At 25.6% G+C, this 21,396-nt stretch overlaps 2 protein-coding genes across 2 annotated transcripts; both read left to right on the top strand.

Annotated features, from left to right (window-relative positions):
* Positions 1-477: 477 nt before the first annotated feature.
* Positions 478-4,324, top strand: LOC127291617 (uncharacterized). Its single transcript, XM_051320816.1, has 5 exons — positions 478-817; positions 1,158-1,271; positions 1,656-2,105; positions 2,565-3,074; positions 3,267-4,324. The coding sequence occupies exons 1-5, from the start codon at positions 478-480 to the stop codon at positions 4,322-4,324; spliced, it is 2,472 nt and encodes an 823-aa protein (XP_051176773.1).
* A 162-nt stretch (positions 4,325-4,486) lies between these two features.
* On the top strand, positions 4,487-14,701 carry LOC127291618 (ATP-dependent DNA helicase PIF1-like; the record flags this gene model as incomplete). The annotated part of the gene is made up of 2 exons (XM_051320818.1): positions 4,487-5,413; positions 14,506-14,701. Coding segments are annotated over exons 1-2 (1,123 nt in total), but the record flags the coding sequence as incomplete, so codon positions are not given.
* Positions 14,702-21,396: the final 6,695 nt, after the last annotated feature.

The raw sequence follows: 21,396 nt of genomic DNA, 5'->3' as shown, positions 1-21,396 counted from the left end.
GTTTAAAAGTTGAAGGAGGATACCATGTCGAACATAAAAGAGTATTTTACTTTAAGTAATGAAGATTTTAAGATTATTGAAAATGCAAATGAAATGTTAAATGATATGCATATGTATAAATTTCAAGAATTATTAAAAAATGATTCAAATTCTTTTTTCATTATGCAAAGTACTTTGTATTTACAAATGCTTGATTTAATTGTTCCAATTAGAGAAGGAGATAAACATATTCAAAAAGTTTTTAGCGGTAATAACAATTCTGGTCATTGGATTTGTGTTTATTACGATGGAGTAAGACTTTATATTTTTGATAGCCTTAATGGAGGGTGTTTGAATATTCATCAAATAGAATATTTAATTAGATTGTTCCCTTTTAAACCAACAGTAGTTTTTGTAGCTGTTGATCAACAACCGGCTGGAAGTGTTGAGTGTGGAGTATATGCAATAGCATTTGCAACATCTGTATTTTTCAACATAATGCCAAACAGTCTAATTTATGAAACTGATAATGATAGAATGAGAAAACATTTGAAATTAATTTTTGAAAATAATCGGTTGAATCCTTTCCCCTCAGTGAGATCGTCAATTATTAGAAATTCAATTGTAGAGGATGATTGGAATTGTCTTTTAATAAATCGAGCTGAAGAACTTCAAACTGGTGGATTAAACCCTTCATATTTTTATAACAGTTTTATAAATAATAATGCAAATAGAGTTATATCAACACAACATTTAGAAATTAAACGTTCTTTGAATGACGCAAGTGAAAAGAAAAGAATTGGTGCAACTAATAATAATGTAAATAAAGTTTCTCCACGTAAATATTTAGAAATGAAGCATTTCCTAAGTGAAGAAAATGATAAAAAAATACTTTGTGCATCATAAAAAATATGATGAGCAGAAAATAATTATAGAAGAGCATAATAGACTGACAAAAGATAATCGTAATGAAACAGAAATTCCAAAAATAAAACTCCAAAAAAGAGATTTGACATGCAAAAAGAAGAAACTTACTATAGAAATTGAGGATGAAAAGAAAATACGCAAAGAAAGAAATTTGGCATATAAGAGAAAAAAATTATCTACAGAAAATGAAGATGAAAAGAAAATACGCAAAGAAAAAAATTTGGCATGTAAGATTAAGAAATTAGCTACAGAAACTGAGGATGAAAAGAAAATACGCAAAGAAAGAAATGTGGCATATAAGAGGAAGAAATTAGCTAAAGAAACTGAGGAGGAAAAGAAAGTGCACAAAGAAAAAGATTTGTCACGTAAGAGGAAGAAATTAGATACAGAAACTGAGGATGAAAAGAAAGTGCGTCAAAAAAAGAATTTGGCATGTAAAAACGATAAGAAAAATGAAAAAAAGTTAGGCACTGTAGGAGTAGCAATTATGTCCTTTGAAGATTTCGATGAAAGTAAAGTTTCACAGAATTATTTAGGTTAGATGAATGTAGAATGTAAGTTTAGTAGTGCGTTACATTTTTTGTGTGAAAGGCCGTCAGATAGATTATTTAATAGTTGTTGTCACAAGGGAAAAGTAAAGTTGAAAGTATTAAATCCTTATCCGCTTTATTTAAAAACTTTGTTATTTGATTCAAGCTTTGAAGGTAAAAATTATAAAGAAAATATTCGTTCTTATAATAATTCCTTAGCATTCGCCAGCATAGGAGCAAAATTAGAAATTCCTAAAGGAAATGGGCCTTATATTTATCGTGTACATGGACAAGTGTATCATAATACATATGCCCTTCATCCCGATGGTGATGACAATCGAAAATATGGTCAGTTGTACATTATTGACACTAATGAAGCAGTACTTGAACGATTAAAGAATAAATCTAATAAGAAATGTTTATCATCATTAATGGAAGAAATAGATAAATTATTAAGGGAAATTAATCCTTATGCTAAAGCTTTTAAAATGATGAGAGAGGTAGAATTAGAAGAAGAAGCACTAGCAAAATCTAAAAATGAGCCTATAAGGAATATTCAAATGTGGATTAAACGAGATAGATCATTGAATCAAAGCAAATTTAATGTTCCATCTTGTAGTGAAGTAGCACTTGTATTTGTTAGCGAAGATGGTGAACCTCCTATGGAACGTGATATATGTATACACCCAAAAGGTTTAAAGAGTATTCCAATATCTAGTCTTAGCGAAAATGTTGATCCCATGACATATCCTTTAATTTTTCCTCATGGTGATCCTGGATGGACTGTTAACCTTAAGCATACTCAAGGTACTCGAAATGTTACTCCTTTACAATTTTATATGTATCGTCTTGCATGTAGAAGAACTTTTAATCCATGTTTACAATTAGGAAAATTAACTCAACAATATGTAGTTGATGTCTGGTCGAAAGTAGAAGGTGAACGTTTAAAATACATTCGTTTACAACAAAAAAAACTTCGAGCGGAATTGTATTGTGGATTAATGGATTATGTTCGCAATAAAGCAAAAAATGAAAATGTTCGACTTGAAAAAATGATTATTTTACCTTCGACATTTATTGGAAGGCCACGTTGTTATCAACAATGTTTTATGGATGCTATGCGATTAGTTCAAGAATTTGGAAAACCAAATTTATTTATTACCATGACATGTAATCCAAAGTGGCGTGAGATTACAGAAAATTTGTTGGATATTGAAATTGCATCTGATCGTCCGGATATTGTGACTAGAGTTTTTCAACAAAAAGTGAAAGAGATAATGAAAGATATAAAAGAAAAAGAAATTTTTGGACCAATTCTTGCTTTTGTTTATGTCATAGAATTTCAAAAGCGTGGATTGCCACATGTGCATTTAATTATATTTTTACGTAATCCAATTCGCGATGCAGAAACTTTACATAAAATGATATGTGCTGAAATTCCAGATGAAACAAAGAATCCAGAACTTTTTAAGATTGTAAAGCAATTTCAAGTTCATGGGCCTTGTGGAAAAGAAAATATGAATTCACCTTGCATGGACCCTGAGAAGAAAGTTTGTACAAAAAACTATCCAAAGCCGTTTTGTTCTGAAACAACTTATGGTTCTAAGAATTATCCGGAACTCAGGCGAAGAAATGATGGTAAAAAAATCATTTTTTATAACAAAGATGGGTCAATTAAATGTACCGCTGACAATTCGATGATCGTACCATATAATCTGTATTTGAGTAAAAAATTTGAAGGTCATATTTGTGTTATACCATGTGGTAGTACGGATGGCATTAAATATTTATTCAAATATATGTATAAAGGTCATGACTGTGCAATAATAGGTTATAAGGATGATAATGAGGAAATGAAATATGATGAAATTGTTAATTATTTAAACACACGTTATGTATGTCCACCAGAAGCTATGCACAGATTATTCGAATTCAATATGCATGAACAATCACATACAACTTATAGATTAGCTGTACATTTACCAAATCAGCAATTAATATGTTTTAAAGAAGGATTAGAAGAAGAAGCAGTTAATAAATTTAAAAATACGACATTAACAGCATGGTTCAAATTAAATCGAGAAAATCCTGAAGCACGCAAGTATTTGTACACAGAAATACCACATAAGTATGTTTTCGTTGAATCATCAAAAACTTGGAAAATAAGGGAACGAATTACCAAACCTATAATTTGCCGCATGTATTTTGTAAGTCCGAAAGATGTTGAAAGATATTTTTTGAGAGTCTTACTACTTTATGTACGTGGTGCTAAATCATTTGAAGATGTAAGAACATATGAAGGTATTACATACAATACTTTTGTAGAAGCAGTGCGTGCACGAAATTTGATAGTAGATGATAGTGAATGGGATAATTGTTTGGCTGAAGCTGTAAGCATGAAATTTCCTAAAGAACTTTGTCGTCTATTTGCATATATATGTGTGTTTGGATTGCCTGTGAATGCAATTGATTTATGGAATAAGTACAAAGAACACATGGTTTTTGATAATAATGTACCTGTAGAAGTAGCAACTCAAAAAGCGTTAATATTAATTAATGAAGTGCTTAATTTTCATGGATTTTCTCTAAATAAATTTGGTTTACCAAATATTGATCAAAAAATTATCGACGATTATATTTCTGTCGACAAGAAAGCTAATGAACTATCATTAAAATTGCTCAAAGAAGAAAGTGAAGTACTTATTAAAAGTTTGAACAATGATCAGCGCAAAATTTTTGATGATGTCATGGCAGCAATACATAATGATGATTGCAAAAATAGGTACTTTTTTGTTTCTGCACCTGGTGGTTGTGGTAAAAGTTATTTAGAAAATACAATTATTGCTACTCTTGAAAGTGAAGAATTAGTAGTTTTAGCAGTTGCTTGAACTGGTATAGCAGCTAATCTTTTAAGAGGTGGACGAACCTCACATTCAGTTTTTAAATTTCCTATTCCAATCAATGAAGATTCAACATGTAATATAAGTAGAATGTCAAAACACGCTGAACTTTTAAAAAATGCCAAAATTATAATTTGGGATGAAATTACGATGGCACCTAAATTTGCTTTACAAGCTATGGAGACTATGTTGCGAGATATAACACAATGTAATAAACCATTCGGCGGTAAAGTTATTTTGCTTTCAGGAGATTTTAGACAAACTTTGCCAATTATTTCGCATGGCAGTCGCACTCACATTGTTGAGGTATGTGTGAAAAATAGTAGATTGTGGGATCTTTTTGAAACTAGGTCCTTACATGTTAATGTTAGATTGGATAATAATCAGGAAGAGTTTTCAAATTGGTTATTAAATGTTGGTGACGGTAAAACTCATTCTATGTTTGAAAAAGAGAACGGTGTTTTAGAAATTCCACAGGATTTGATTTCTGGCGGAAATTTAATAGATGAAATATATGGATTGTCAATAAATCAAAATGATGTATCTGTTTACTCATCATGCATACTTTCATTGACTAATTCTGAAGTGTTAGATCTAAATGAACGTATTTTGTTAAAATTAGAAGGACAAGAAGTAGTTTATTATAGTGTTGATTCACATGTCGATGACGACCCAAAAGATGTAAATAATATTATTCCAATAGAATTTTTAAATAGTTTGACACCAGATGGTTTACCTCCTCATAAATTATCTTTAAAGGTAGGATGTATAATTATGCTTTTGAGAAATATGAATTTAGTTCAAGGATTATGTAATGGGACTCGATTAGTTGTAAAATCATTATTGAGAAACGTAATTTCTGCAGAAATAATTTCTGGAAAATCTAAAGGTGAAATAGTTTTTATTCCACGTATTGATTTATCTCCTTCTCAAGGCACATATCCTTTCAAAATGGTAAGAAGACAATTTCCTGTTAGACTTGCTTATGCCATGACTATTAATAAATCTCAAGGACAATCTTTTGATAGAGTAGGAATTTATTTACCAATTTCAACATTTGGTCATGGTGAAATTTATGTTGGTTGTTCTAGAGTTAAATCCAAGGAACATCTAAAAATTCATGCTATTGATTCTGCTATATATAAAAATATAGAATTTCCTGAAAAGTTATATGTGAAGAATATTGTATATCATGAAATATTGTGATGTTATAATTTATAATATTTTACATGTGAAAATTGTTTAATATTTTTCCTTAATCTTTAAAGTTGCTTAATCAAATGGTATATTAGTTGCCAACGATAATAATTTAAAACTGTATTTACGAAAAATCTTTAAAAACACCCTTTTTTAAGCCTCAAAACAAGTATAACACCTCTTAAGATGTAAACTCTTTTACAATAATTGAAGAATCAGAGGTCTTATCATATCCGACGGTAATGTAACAAGAAATATTGTCTTTCTTTTTAGAAATTAATTAATTAATGAGTCTAGTGAAGCAAGACATGTACTCCCTCCCTATTGGCCAAACGATTTTATCAAGGAAAAATAAAAAATTTTGAAAAAAAGCGTTTAATCCTCCTAGCCCACACATTATTGAACCAAGACAGTTCATATTTAGTACACATGCTTATTTTTGCATGTAGATTACAGGACAAATATAGCAAGCACGATTGGAGTTGATGATCATATTGTTTTTAAGGAAAACTCATATTTATAGAAAAAATTATGGGTTTTTTTAAAAAAAAAAGAAAATTTTATCTTAAGGGATTTAAAGTTACACATTTTTACGTATTTTTACGTGTAGGTTACAAAACAAATATAGCGAGAACGATTGAAGTTGATTATCATAGCGTTTACAAGAAAAAACTGATAATTTTCGAAAAAAATGATAAATTTTTATCTAACGGACTCTAATATTCAATGAAAAATTTTCAACGAGATTTGAACTAAATTTTATAGATTCTTTTTAAACCGAGATTTCCAAAAAGGTACCCGGTTTTGCCCCACTCTCTCCTACCAGTCGATTCGTTTCAATGCAAGGAATACAATATTTTATGTATAAATTTGAATTTAAAGGAACACTCTTTTAGATAAAATGTGAATTTTTTATTTTTAAAATTTTCATTAATTCTTTAAATTTAAATCAAATCTATACTTTACATACATATATACACACACACACATATATATATACCAATCGATTCGTCTTGACGTAAAAAATTAGATTTTGTTATATATTACCTTAAATTTTGCTATTACAAAAGACGATAAAATGTTTTTTGGGGTATTTTTTATAATCCTTGTGTTCATTTTGAGATATAGTTTTTCATTTCGTTTTTTGTATTTTTTCCTGAATTTAGAGCGTTTTTATTTAAAAATTTAAAAAAAATATTTGTGCAAACATTTGTGAAATAATTTTTAATGAATATTTATGTATTTCTTTATATAGTATCTATAATAATTTCTTTTTTTCATGTTTGCAAATAATTACATATCAAAGATTATATAAATAAAATTTGTGTGTTTTGTAATTTCGATTATCCGGACAACAGCTTGCACGCATCTATTATTTCGGATAAATGGGTTTTTACTGTATTAATATGATAAATAAGCCTACCAAAATTTATATAAATCCATGAAAACTTGGTAAAGTTATCGTGTTCGCAAAAAAGGATCCACACATACACACATTCATACATCCGGACAATTGATCAGGATCCCATATAATATATTTCTATATAAAGAAACACACGTAGTGAATTTATTTTGTTATAAAAGCAAATGTTTACAAAATATAAGTTTTGGATGCCAAATAATGTAATTGATATGAAGAGGAACAATTTTTTAATTTTTTTTTTACAAAACTTTTCCTTTCTGTATTACTTATGTTATTTGAAATTCAAAACTTATATTTTTTAAACATTTACTTTTATACCAAAAAAGTTCGCTACGTGTAGGGAACCCTCAAGTTTAGAGCTAGTGTAACTCGTACTTATCTGGTATTTTAGGTAAAAACAAGGGAATAAAATCTTATAATTATTCAAAGTAATATTTTTTTAATTGTTTATATTGCTAATGTACTTCATTTTATCTGCAGTAAGTGTTTCTTAGTATTACAATGATACTGCCGTAGGTTTGCAAAAAGCAATTAAGAACCTGGGAAGAAGAACTCGTCGAACGCTCGTATTAACAAGGTGAAAAGTATTAAAATTCGAATTTATGATTTTTAAAACATACTAACTTATAGGAAATTGAATGATGCATTTTTTTCTCTGTCTTTTTTTGTAAAAAGAAAATATTATAGTTAATAATTAACAAAAATTGACGAATTAAAATTTTATAAATTTATTTATTTTATAAATTTATAAATTCAATTTTAAAACAAATCGTCATATTTTAGTTAAATATTGATTAAGTTAGTTCACATTTGATATACACACGTCTTTAGGTTAACTGAAGACGAAAATATAATGAAAAAATTAAAAAGTCTTAAATTGTTTAATGATAATTAATTGTAAATAAAGAGCGGTCGATAATATCGTTTTCTATCATTTTTCGCCAAAAAGTCTGTATGTAACTTTAAAATTGATCAAACTTTCAGTGAGACATAATATTATTAATACATAAGGAAAGCTTATGGAAAATTGCAATTCAATATGTTCACAACTTTAGAAAATACTTCGCAAATTTTCCACATAGCGAATCTATTGTACGACTCGCAGAATTTTGAAACACTTGAATATTTTCTAATGTTGTTCACAAATTGATCTGCAATTTTCCAGAAAATTTCCTTATGTATTACTAAACAAATGTTTCACTGTAAGTTTGATGAATTTTAAAGTTCCCCGTAAACTTTTTGTTGAAGAATGTTAAAAACTATCGATCACTCAGTATTTATAATTCATTATCATTAAATTATTAATGTTTTTTTAATTTTTCCTTATATTGTCGTCTTCAGTGGCCCTAAAGGCGTGTGTAAACCAAATCTAAACTAAATTCATCAATATTTAAGAAAAATACGACGATAAGATTTTAATTCGACAGTTTTGTTAATTATTAATTAAAATATTCTTCTACAAAAAAATTCAGAGAATAAAAGATGAGCCTTTCGATTTCCTATAAGGTAGTTTGATTTAAAAAAGAAAATTTTAATATTTTTACTTTTTCTTACCTCTGACTGGCATTGGAGCGTGTGTCCGAGCGCTTGACGAGTTGTTCATCTCGGATCTTCAATTACATGCGTTAGTTTCTGCAAAGAATATTTTAGTGTTGACAATATTTTTTTTCGTTTTGAAAAGTGTCTAAATTTGTGGAGTATTAAAAAGGTTAGTAATAAAAGTTTTTATTATATACCTACTATTTTTTCGTTACTCTATGAGTATCAGTATATGGGACATTCTATGGGAAATTTTCATTGAAAATTTTTTTTGTCCGAAAAATTTTTATTTTGAAATCTATTTGAAAAATAAGGAAATACGTATTTCTTTATTTTTTTATTTCATGAAAATGAAAGAAGTTAAGATTTTTTGAAATATAACGTCAACGAAGAAAATGTGATTTTTGGAAGATTGTTTAAACCCCACACAGCACATGATATTTCCTAAATATTTCTGAAATATTTCATTGAAATTTTTAAATATTTCAATGCAAAGTCCTTGCAATAAAATAAAAAATAAATAAAATATAATCCTTATTTTTCGATTTTCACCCCTTTGGGTATTTTTTTTTATTATTATTTTCAATGGAAAGCTGAGGTTTTTTCCCATAAGCTGTGTACATATGAAAGTGGGACAACAATAATTTTGTGAGAAACATAATATAAAAATAGGCGGTGCACCCGCGCAATCGAAGCAAAGACGAGTACATAATTAATATGTTAACAGTAATAATAATTATTAGAATTTATTACAATTATTATAATAATAAAATTATTAATAAAGAAATAATAGTAATAACAATAATTATTATTATTTTATCAATTTTAAAAATTATCGATGGCTTTGTGGAATGTGATTATTTCACACAAAAAAATAAAAATTTTCTTCACGAATTTTTCACCAAAACAAACACAAAAATGTAATAAAATATTTTAAAAGGAATTCAACACCCTTTTATTAAATTAAAAATAATTTTTGTTTATTTTATGGACAGTCTCAACCCTGTAGAATGCAGAGAGCTATTACTGAAATAAATAGGAATAATATGGGTGTGTACAACGATGGGTACTCATCTTTGCTTCGATTGCGCGGGTGCACCGCCTATTTTTATATTATGTTTCTCACAAAATTATTGTTGTCCCACTTTCATATTTACATAGCTTATGGGAAAAAACCTCAGCTTTCCAATGGAAATAATAATAAAAAAAAATTACCAAAGGGGTGAAAATCGAAAAATAAGGATTGATTTTAAAAAAAGAGGGAAAATTTTTTTTTTTTAATTTCGTATGCATTTTTGAAAAGTATGTGAAAAATTCATTAAAATGCATTATAGATACATTACAATCCATTAACTTTTGTCATAATCATAACTGCTTTCATTTTTTTCAAAGAAAAAAATTAAAAAATACGTATTTCCTTATTTTTCATATAGATTTGGAAAAAAAATGTATCGGACAAAAAAAAATTTTCAATGAAAATTTCCCATAGAATGCCCCATATATGAGAGATTCTTTTTCAATCGCCCCAGGTTTCCAATATAGATAAAAAAAAATACCCGAAGGGGTGAAAATCGAAAAATAAGGTTTGATTTTGGAAAACAAGAGGTCAAAAATTTTTTTTTTAAATTTTCGTATACATTTTTAAAAATTACGTGAAAAATGCATTAAAATTCATTATAGATAAATCAAAATCCATTAACTTTTGTCATAGTTATACGGATTTGAAAATGACAATATTACCCTTAACGTCAAAACTTCAACCCCCTCTACTTTCTACAAATATTTTTTTAATGAGTTTATATTTTAAGGATTTATAACTATCATATAGGACAACAATTTACCAAAATTTGAAGCCAATCTCAGAAAATTGACTTTTTGGGCTGGGGCGATTGAAAAAGAATCTCTCATATATTACAGTATATTGCACTTCAAAGAAGTTAACAAAAAATAAAACTAAAACAATTATTTATGTTCTTATTATTTTGTAATAATTTACAAGAATATTATGAATTTTAAACTGTTACATGAAAAATTTATTTTTATTTAAGAAGTTAGAATAATGATGTAAAAAAATTAAACTATAACAAGTTGTCGTTTAAATATAATGTTGTAATGGAAAAAATTTCATTCAAGGTCAGTATATTTTGATCGTAAATAAATTATGAGAAAATAGTAAAATTAAATTTTAGATTTTTATGTTAAAAATTTTAAAATATGAAAACTATTTTTTTTAATGTTTTACGTTTCCAAATTTTTAATAATATTTCAATTCATTATAGAAATATTTCTACATTATATTTGAAGTATATTCTTGAGGAATACAATAGTAAGAAAGTAATATGCTGTAAATATTTGGATATATTATATGATCGAGGTGGTTAATTCTGAGAAATTGATAACTTTCTTCATTTCAACACACTCATGCTGTTCCTCAATATCCAGTACTTGCTAATCGTCAGTAACCCGTGAACTATCAGGCGTTTTACATCGTCTTCAAATTACAGGTCAGAAAAAGAAAATATTTTTCATTTACAATTATATTTTGTCAATTAATAATTAAAATATGTTCCTTTTGATATGTATATTTTATTCCTTTTTTAAAATTGATATACCTTTTTAATAATTATATTTAAAATTAAAAAATTTATTTTATTCAGAAAATATTTTTTTTATAAAAAAACAGTAGAAAATTTGTTTTATTGTATTAATTAATATTAGTTTTTTGGGCTTATAATTGTAAAATTAAACGATTACTCATTTATTGTTAAGTTTTTGTTTATAAAATAAAATTTATTAAAAACAATTTTATTCCAGGTTCCTATAATAATTTTATTGTAACGAAAATTTTACCAAATAAGTTTTTTAATTTTTAAAGTGAGTGATTTTTTAATAATTATTTAAATTTAACAATTGTCACTTTTTACGAAGAAAAATGAATTGTCAATATTAAAAAATATAAAATTTTTTATTTTAAATTAATAATAAATATTGTAATATTTGCTATTAACTATTAATTTGTAGATATTATATTTAAATATAGAGATAGTTGTTCTTACTTTTTCTTTGTTGTTCCTATCTAAAATTTCGTTCAATCTATTTAGTAAATTCCTCGAAATTCATTACTTATTCATATACGTATACTTAATCTTTCCAGGATATTTCATTGTTCAACTGTGAAGTGCTTTGTGTCGTTCGACTTACGTCTTCATCATGTCTTCAAATAACAGGTTAGAGATAAAAGAAAACAAAATATTTTTAAAATTATATTCCTCTTACAATCAATTTATTTTGTATGAGATAAAAATTTAATTTGTTCAAACAACAAATTTCTAATTTTTTTAAACAATAACTGTTTAAAGAATTGTTGTTTGAAAAAATATATAACTTTATTTTAGAACAAAATAATGTTTTCCTATTTTAATGAATTTATTTTGTAAGAGAAAAAAAATTATTTTTTACGTTTTTAAACAATTATTGTTTAAAGATGAGAGATTCTTTTTCAATCGCCCCAGCCCAAAAAGTCAATGTTCTGTGATTGGCTTCATACTTTAATAAATTATTGTCTTATATGAAAGCAATAAATCCCTAAAATATAAACTCATTCAAAAAAAAATTTGTAGAAAGTAGAGGTGGTTGAAGTTGTGATGTTAAGGGTAACATTGTAATTTTCAAATCTGTATAATTATGACAAAACTTAATGGATTGTGATTTATCTCTAATGAATTTTAATGAATTTTTCATGTACTTTTCAAAAGTGCATACGAAATTAAAAAAAAAAATTTTCCCCCATTTTTTTCAAAATCAATCTTTATTTTTCGATTTTCACCCCTTTGGGTATTTTTTTTATTATTATTTCCATTGGAAAGCTGAGGTTTTTTCCCATAAGCTATGTAAATATGAAAGTGGGACAACAATAATTTTGTGAGAAACATAATATAAAAATAGGCGGTGCACCCGCGTAATCGAAGCAAAGATGAGTACCCATCGTTGTACACACCTATATTATTCCTATTTATTTCAGTAACAGCTCTCTGCATTCTACACGGTTCAGACTGTCCATAAAATAAACAAAAATTATTTTTAATTTAATAAAAGGGTGTTGAATTCCTTTTAAAATATTTTATTACATTTTTGTGTTTGTTTTGGTGAAAAATTCGTGAAGGAAATTTTTATTTTTTTTTTTAAATAATCACATTCCACAAAGCCATCGATAATTTTTAAAATTGAGAAAATAATAATAATAATTAATATTACTATTATTTATTTATTATTAATTTTATTATTATAATAATTGTAATAAATTTTAATAATTATTATTACTGTTAACATATTAATGATTTTATTAATTAATTTTATTAATTTTAAAAATTATCGATGGCTTTGTGGAATGTGATTATTTTTTAAAAAAAATTAAAAATTTCCTTCACGAATTTTTCACCAAAACAAACACAAAAATGTAATAAAATATTTTAAAAGGAATTCAACACCCTTTTATTAAATTAAAAATAATTTTTGTTTATTTTATGGACAGTCTTAACCGTGTAGAATGCAGAGAGCTGTTACTGAAATAAATAGGAATAATATAGGTGTGTACAACGATGGGTACTCATCTTTGCTTCGATTGCGCGGGTGCACCGCCTATTTTTATATTATGTTTCTCACAAAATTATTGTTGTCCCACTTTCATATTTACATAGCTTATGGGAAAGAACCTCAGCTTTCCAATGGAAATAATAATAAAAAAAAATTACCAAAGGGGTGAAAATCGAAAAATAAGGATTGATTTTAAAAAAAGGGGGAAATTTTTTTTTTTTAATTTCGTATGCATTTTTGAAAAGTATGTGAAAAATTCATTAAAATTAATTATTGATAAATTACAATCCATTAACTTTTGTCATAATCATAACTTCTTTCATTTTCTGCAAAGAAAAAAATTAAAAAATACGTATTTCCTTATTTTTCATATAGATTTGGAAAAAAAATGTATCGGACAAAAAAAAATTTGCAATGAAAATTTCCCATAGAATGCCCCATATATGAGAGATTCTTTTTCAATCGTCCCAGCTTTCCAATGAAAATAAAAAAAAAAAAATACCTGAAGGGGTGAAAATCGAAAAATAAAGTTTGATTTTGGAGAAAAAGGGGTCAAAAATTTTTTTTTTAAATTTTCGTATACATTTTTGAAATGTACGTGAATAATATATATAATATATTTAATATTAATATATTTATTTTTATAGAGAATTAGTTTGTTTCGGTGATACTGTTCAACCTTCAAAAATGACTGGAAAATCACAATTGTTAAAATTTTTTGTAAACAATGGAAACTGAAAACAAATTCAGTGCGTCATTTGGGGAGAAAATGATATCAGATCCTTGGAAAATAAAATTCATGTGAACAAGGTAATATTTTAAGTGTTTATAAAAGTTACTGTAAATATTTAATTTGTGTTTTAAGTAATTTAATTATTATTGTTTAACTATATTACATCCAATACAACTTTTTCCACATTTTAAAACATATTTCCTTTAAAAGATTTTTAATAAATGTTTGATAGAAACAATAATTGAGCCTCCAAATTATATAACTCGCCCGACGCTCGGATGGACGCTCTATTGGTAGTCGAGTAGCAGCGAGCGTCAATGGCTCTCCCGCTACAACCCGACTACCATTAAAGCGTCCGTCCGACCGCAGGGCGAGTTATACAATTGGAAGGCTCAATTTTTTATTAAGAAATCATGAAACAAAAATACAGTTACACCTAGATTTTCCAAAACCCTGTTTTCCGAATACTTTGTTATCAGTACGGTAAAATATTTTATTCGAATTTTTTTTATCCTAACTTTTTTTGTCTTCCCAAAACTGAAATTTTTTTGTTTATTTTTAAAATTTCATCTTTCAAATTTCGCTAAAAAAATTAATAGATTTATCTACGTTTTGAATTTCGTATAAAGTATTATTTACAATTTGGATAATTTTTATTTCCTTATTTAATTTAATTTTTTTTAGATATTACATATTGATGGTGCCTTAGCAAGAGTTCCGACAAAAGTAGAATTTAATAAGGGGAATGTTTCATTTGAACTTCAGTTATTTTCAACGACTGAAGTTAATGAAATTGGAGAACACATCATAGAAGATGAAGAACCCGCACTTAATGAGGTAGATTTACCAGACGTAGTTCACCATGAAAATACCACAATTAGTAAGTATTTAAATGAAATTTTTATAAAATTTTACTTGCGGAATTTGTCGCTTTGAGTATTAGGTTTATTTAATTTGGTTTCGATTTTGTCGTGACAAATTAAAACAGATAAATATTGATTAAACATATTTTAAGTCGAAAACGAAATTGAAAATGTGATTTTTAATAACAATTAATATTTTTTAATGAAAATTTTACTTGGGGGATTTGTCGCTTAGACTTTTAAGTGTATTCAATTTGGTTTCGATTTTGTCGTGACAAATTGAACCTGATCAATATTGATTAAACATATTTTAAGTCGAAAACGAAATTGAAAATGTGATTTTTAATTACAATTAATTTTTATTACTTAAACTTTTACTTGGGGAATTTGTCGCTTTGAGTATTAGGTTTATTTAATTTGGTTTCGCTTTTGTCGTGACAAATTAAAACAGATAAATATTGATTAAACATATTTTAAGTCGAAAACGAAATTGAAAATGTGATTTATAATAACAATTAATATTTTTTAATGTCAATTTTACTTGGGGAATTTGTCACTTAGACTTTTAAGTGTATTCAATTAGGTTTCGATTTTTTCGTGACAAATTAAACCTGATCAATATTGATTAAACAAATTTTAAGTTGAAAACGAAATTGAAAATGTGATTTTTAATAACAATTAATTTTTTTACTTAAAATTTTACTTGGGGAATTTGTCGCTTAGACTTTGAAGTGTATTCAATTAGGTTTCGATTTTGTCGTGACAAATTAAAACAGATAAATATTGATAAAACTTATTTTAAGTCGAAAACGAAATTGAAAATGTGATTTTTAATAACAATTAATATTTTTTAATGAAAATTTTACTTAGGGAATTTGTCGCTTAGACTTTTAAGTGTATTCAATTAGGTTTCGATGTTGTCGTGACAAATTAAACCTGATGAATATTGATTAAACATATTTTAAGTCTAAAATGAAATTGAAAATGTGATTTTTAATAACAATTAATATTTTTTAATGAAAATTTTACTTGCGGAATTTGTCGCTTAGACTTTGAAGTGTATTCAATTAGGTTTCGATTTTGTCGTGACAAATAAAACCTGATCAATATTGCTTAAAAAAATGTTAAGTCGAAAACGAAATTGAAAATGTGATTTGTAATAACAATTAATTTTTTTTACTTAAAATTTTACTTGGGAAATTTGTCGTTTAGACTTTAAAGTGTATTTAATTAGGTTTAGATTTTGTCGTGACAAATTAAAATAGATAAATATTGATTAAACTTATTTTAAGTCAAAAACGAAATTTAAAATGTGATTTTTAATAACAATTAATATTTTTTAATGAAAACTTTACTTGGGGAATTTGTCGCTTAGACTTTTAAGTGTATTCAATTAGGTTTCGATGTTGTCGTGACAAATTAAACCTGATGAATATTGATTAAACATATTTTAAGTCTAAAATGAAATTGAAAATGTGATTTTTAATAACAATTAATATTTTTTAATGAAAATTTTACTTGCGGAATTTGTCGCTTAGACTTTGAAGTGTATTCAATTAGGTTTCGATTTTGTCGTGACAAATTAAACCTGATCAATATTGCTTAAAAAAATGTTAAGTCGAAAACGAAATTGAAAATGTGATTTTTAATAAGAATTAATTTTTTTTACTTAAAATTTTACTTGGGGAATTTGTCGGTTAGACTTTAAAGTGTATTCAATTAGGTTTCGATTTTGTCGTGACAAATTAAAACAAATAAATATTGATTAAACATATTTTAAGTCGAAAACGAAATTGAAAATCTGAATTTTAATAACAATTAATATTTTTTAATAAAAATTTTACTTGGGGAATTTGTCGCTTAGACTTTGAAGTGTATTCAATTAGATTTCGATTTTGTCGTGACAAATTAAAACAAATAAATATTGATTAAACATATTTTAAGTCAAAAACGAAATTGAAAATGTGATTTTTAATGACAATTAATATTTTTTAATAAAAATTTTACTTGGGGAATTTGTCGCTTAGACTTTGAAGTGTATTCAATTAGGTTTCGATTTTGTCGTGACAAATTAAACTTGATCAATATTGATTAAACATATTTTAAGTCGAAAACGAAATTGCAAATGTAATTTTTAATAAGAATTAATATTTTTTAAGGAAAATTTTACTTGGGGAATTTGTCGCTTAGACTATTAAGTGTATTCAATTAGGTTTCGATTTTGTCGTGACAAATTAAACCTGATCAATATTGATTAAACAAATTTTAAGTTGAAAACGAAATTGAAAATGTGATTTTTAATAACAATTAATTTTTTTACTTAAAATTTTACTTCGGGAATTTGTCGCTTAGACTTTGAAGTGTTTTCAATTAGGTTTCGATTTTGTCGTCACAAATTGAACCTGATCATTATTGATTAATCAAATTTTAAGTCGAAAACGAAATTGAAAATGTGATTTTTAATAAGAATTAATATTTTTTAATGAAAATTTTACTTGGGGAATTTGTCGCTTAGACTTTGAAGTGTATTCAATTAGGTTTCGATTTTGTCGTGACAAATTAAACCTGATCAATATTAATTAAACATATTATAAGTCGAAAACGAAATTGAAAATGTGATTTTTAATAACAATTAATATTTTTTAATGAAAATTTTACTTGAGGAATTTGTCGCTTAGACTTTGAAGTGTATTCAATTAGGTTTCAATTTTGTCGTGACAAATTAAACCTGATCAATATTGATTAAACATATTTTGAGTGGAAAACGAAATTGAAAATGTGATTTTTAATAACAATTAATTTTTTTTACTTAAAATTTTACTTGGGGAATTTGTCGCTTTGAGTATTAGGTTTATTTAATTTGGTTTCGATTTTGTCGTGACAAATTAAAACAGATAAATATTGATTTAACATATTTTAAGTCGAAAACGAAATTGATAATGTGATTTTTAATAAGAATTAATATTTTTTAATGAAAATTTTACTTGGGGAATTTGTCGCTTAGACTTTTAAGTGTATTCAATTAGATTTCGATTTTGTCGTTACAAACTAAACCTGATCAATATTGATTAAACAAATTTTAAGTTGAAAACGAAATTGAAAATGTCATTTTTAATAACAATTAATTTTTTAACATAAAATTTTACTTGGGGATTTTGTCGCTTAGACTTTGAAGTGTATTCAATTAGGTTTCGATTTTGTCGTGACAAATTAAACCTGATCAATATTGATTAAACATATTTTAAGTCGAAAACGAAATTGAAAATGTGATTTTTAATAACAATTATTTTTTTTTACTTAAAATTTTACTTGGGGAATTTGTCGCTTTGAGTATTAGGTTTATTTAATTTGGTTTCAATTTTGTCGTGACAAATTAAAACAGATAAATATTGATTTAACATATTTTAAGTCGAAAACGAAATTGAAAATGTGATTTTTAATAAGAATTAATATTTTTTAATGAAAATTTTACTTGGGGAATTTGTCGTTTAGACTTTTAAGTGTATTCAATTAGATTTCGATTTTGTCGTGACAAATTAAAACAGATAAATATTGATTAAACATATTTTAAGTCGAAAACGAAATTGAAAATGTGATTTTTAATAACAATTAATATTTTTTAATAAAAATTTTACTTGGGGAATTTGTCGCTTAGACTTTGAAGTGTACTCAATTAGGTTTCGAATTTGTCGTGACAAATTGAACCTGATCAATATTCATTAAACATGTTTTAAGTCGAAAACGAAATTGAAAATGTGATTTTTAATAACAATTAATTTTTTTACTTAAAATTTTACTTCGGGAATTTGTCGCTTAGACTTTAAAGTGTATTCAATTAGGTTTCGATTTTGTCGTCACAAATTGAACCTGATCAATATTGATTAATCAAATTTTAAGTCGAAAACGAAATTGAAAATGTGATTTTTAATAAGAATTAATATTTTTTAATGAAAATTTTACTTGGGGAATTTGTCGCTTAGACTTTTAAGTGTATTCAATTAGGTTTCGATTTTGTCGTTACAAACTAAACCTGATCAATATTGATTAAACAAATTTTAAGTTGAAAACGAAATTGAAAATGTCATTTTTAATAACAATTAATTTTTTTACATAAAATTTTACTTGGGGAATTTGTCGCTTAGACTTTGAAGTGTATTCAATTAGGTTTCGATTTTGTCGTGACAAATTAAACCTGATCAATATTGATTAAACATATTTTAAGTCGAAAACGAAATTGAAAATGTGATTTTTAATAACAATTAATTTTTTTTACTTAAAATTTTACTTGGGGAATTTGTCGGTTAGACTTTAAAGTGTATTCAATTAGGTTTCGATTTTGTCGTGACAAATTAAAACAGATAAATATTGATTAAACATATTTTAAGTCGAAAACGAAATTGAAAATGTGATTTTTAATTAGAATTAATTTTTTTTACTTAAAATTTTACTTGGGGAATTTGTCGGTTAGACTTTAAAGTGTATTCAATTAGGCTTCGATTTTATCGTGACAAATTAAAACAGATAAATATTGATTAAACATATTTTAAGTCGAAAACGAAATTGAAAATGTGATTTTTAATAACAATTAATATTTTTTTACATATAATTTTACTTGGGGAATTTGTCGCTTAGACTTTGAAGTGTATTCAATTAGGTTTCGATTTTGTCGTGACAAATTGAACCTGATCAATATTGATTAATCAAATTTTAAGTCGATAACGAAATTGAAAATGTGATTTTTTATAACAATTAATTTTTTTTACTTAAAATTTTACTTGGGGAATTTGTCGCTTTGAGTATTAGGTTTATTCAATTAGATTTCGATTTTGTCGTTACAAACTAAACCTGATCAATATTGATTTAACATATTTTAAGTCGAAAACGAAATTGAAAATGTGATTTTTAATTAGAATTAATTTTTTTTACTTAAAATTTTACGTGGGGAATTTGTCGGTTAGACTTTAAAGTGTATTCAATTAGGTTTCGATTTTGTCGTGACAAATTAAAACAGATAAATATTGATTAAACATATTTTAAGTCGAAAACGAAATTGAAAATGTGATTTTTAATAACAATTAATATTTTTTAATGAAAATTTTACTTGGGGAATTTGTCGCTTAGACTTTGAAGTGTATTCAATTAGGTTTCGATTTTGTCGTGACAAATTGAACCTGATCAATATTGATTAATCAAATTTTAAGTCGATAACGAAATTGAAAATGTGATTTTTAATAACAATTAATTTTTTTTACTTAAAATTTTACTTGGGGAATTTGTCGCTTTGAGTATTAGGTTTATTTAATTTGGTTTCGATTTTGTCGTGACAAATTAAAACAGATAAATATTGATTTAACATATTTTAAGTCGAAAAAGAAATTGAAAATGTGATTTTTAATAAGAATTAATATTTTTTAATGAAAATTTTACTTGTGGAATTTGTCGCTTAGACTTTTAAGTGTATTCAATTAGATTTCGATTTTGTCGTGACAAATTAAAACAGATAAATATTGATTAAACATATTTTAAGTCGAAAACGAAATTGAAAATGTGATTTTTAATAACAATTAATATTTTTTAATAAAAATTTTACTTGGGGAAATTGTCGCTTAGACTTTGAAGTGTACTCAATTAGGTTTCGAATTTGTCGTGACAAATTAAACCTGATCAATATTGATTAAACATGTTTTAAGTCGAAAACGAAATTGAAAATGTGATTTTTAATAACAATTAATTTTTTTACTTAAAATTTTACTTCGGGAATTTGTCGCTTAGACTTTAAAGTGTATTCAATTAGGTTTCGATTTTGTCGTCACAAATTGAACCTGATCAATATTGATTAATCAAATTTAAAGTCGAAAACGAAATTGAAAATGTGATTTTTTATAACAATTAATTTTTTTTAATAAAAATTTTACTTGGGGAATTTGTCGCTTTGAGTATTAGGTTTATTCAATTAGATTTCGATTTTGTCGTTACAAACTAAACCTGATCAATATTGATTAAACAAATTTTAAGTTGAAAACGAAATTGAAAATGTGATTTTTTATAACAATTAATTTTTTTTACTTAAAATTTTACTTGGGGAATTTGTCGCTTTGAGTATTAGGTTTATTTAATTTGGTTTCGATTTTGTCGTGACAAATTAAAACAGATAAATATTGATTTAACATATTTTAAGTCGAAAAAGAAATTGAAAATGTGATTTTTAATAAGAATTAATATTTTTTAATGAAAATTTTACTTGGGGAATTTGTCGCTTAGACTTTTAAGTGTATTCAATTAGATTTCGATTTTGTCGTGACAAATTAAAACAGATAAATATTGATTAAACATATTTTAAGTCGAAAACGAAATTGAAAATGTGATTTTTAATAACAATTAATATTTTTTAATAAAAATTTTACTTGGGGAATTTGTCGCTTAGACTTTGAAGTGTACTCAATTAGGTTTCGAATTTGTCGTGACAAATTAAACCTGATCAATATTGATTAAACATGTTTTAAGTCGAAAACGAAATTGAAAATGTGATTTTTAATAACAATTAATTTTTTTACTTAAAATTTTACTTCGGGAATTTGTCGCTTAGACTTTAAAGTGTATTCAATTAGGTTTCGATTTTGTCGTCACAAATTGAACCTGATCAATATTGATTAATCAAATTTTAAGTCGAAAACGAAATTGAAAATGTTATTTTTAATAAGAATTAATATTT

Source organism: Leptopilina boulardi, unplaced genomic scaffold (genome assembly GCF_019393585.1).
Source record: "Leptopilina boulardi isolate dan_hultmark-lab unplaced genomic scaffold, ZJU_Lbou_2.1 LbouV2_145, whole genome shotgun sequence".
NCBI classification, from domain to species: Eukaryota; Metazoa; Arthropoda; class Insecta; order Hymenoptera; family Figitidae; genus Leptopilina; species Leptopilina boulardi.
Note: the sequence above shows the minus strand (reverse complement) of the source record. Positions and strands in the feature narration are given on the sequence as shown.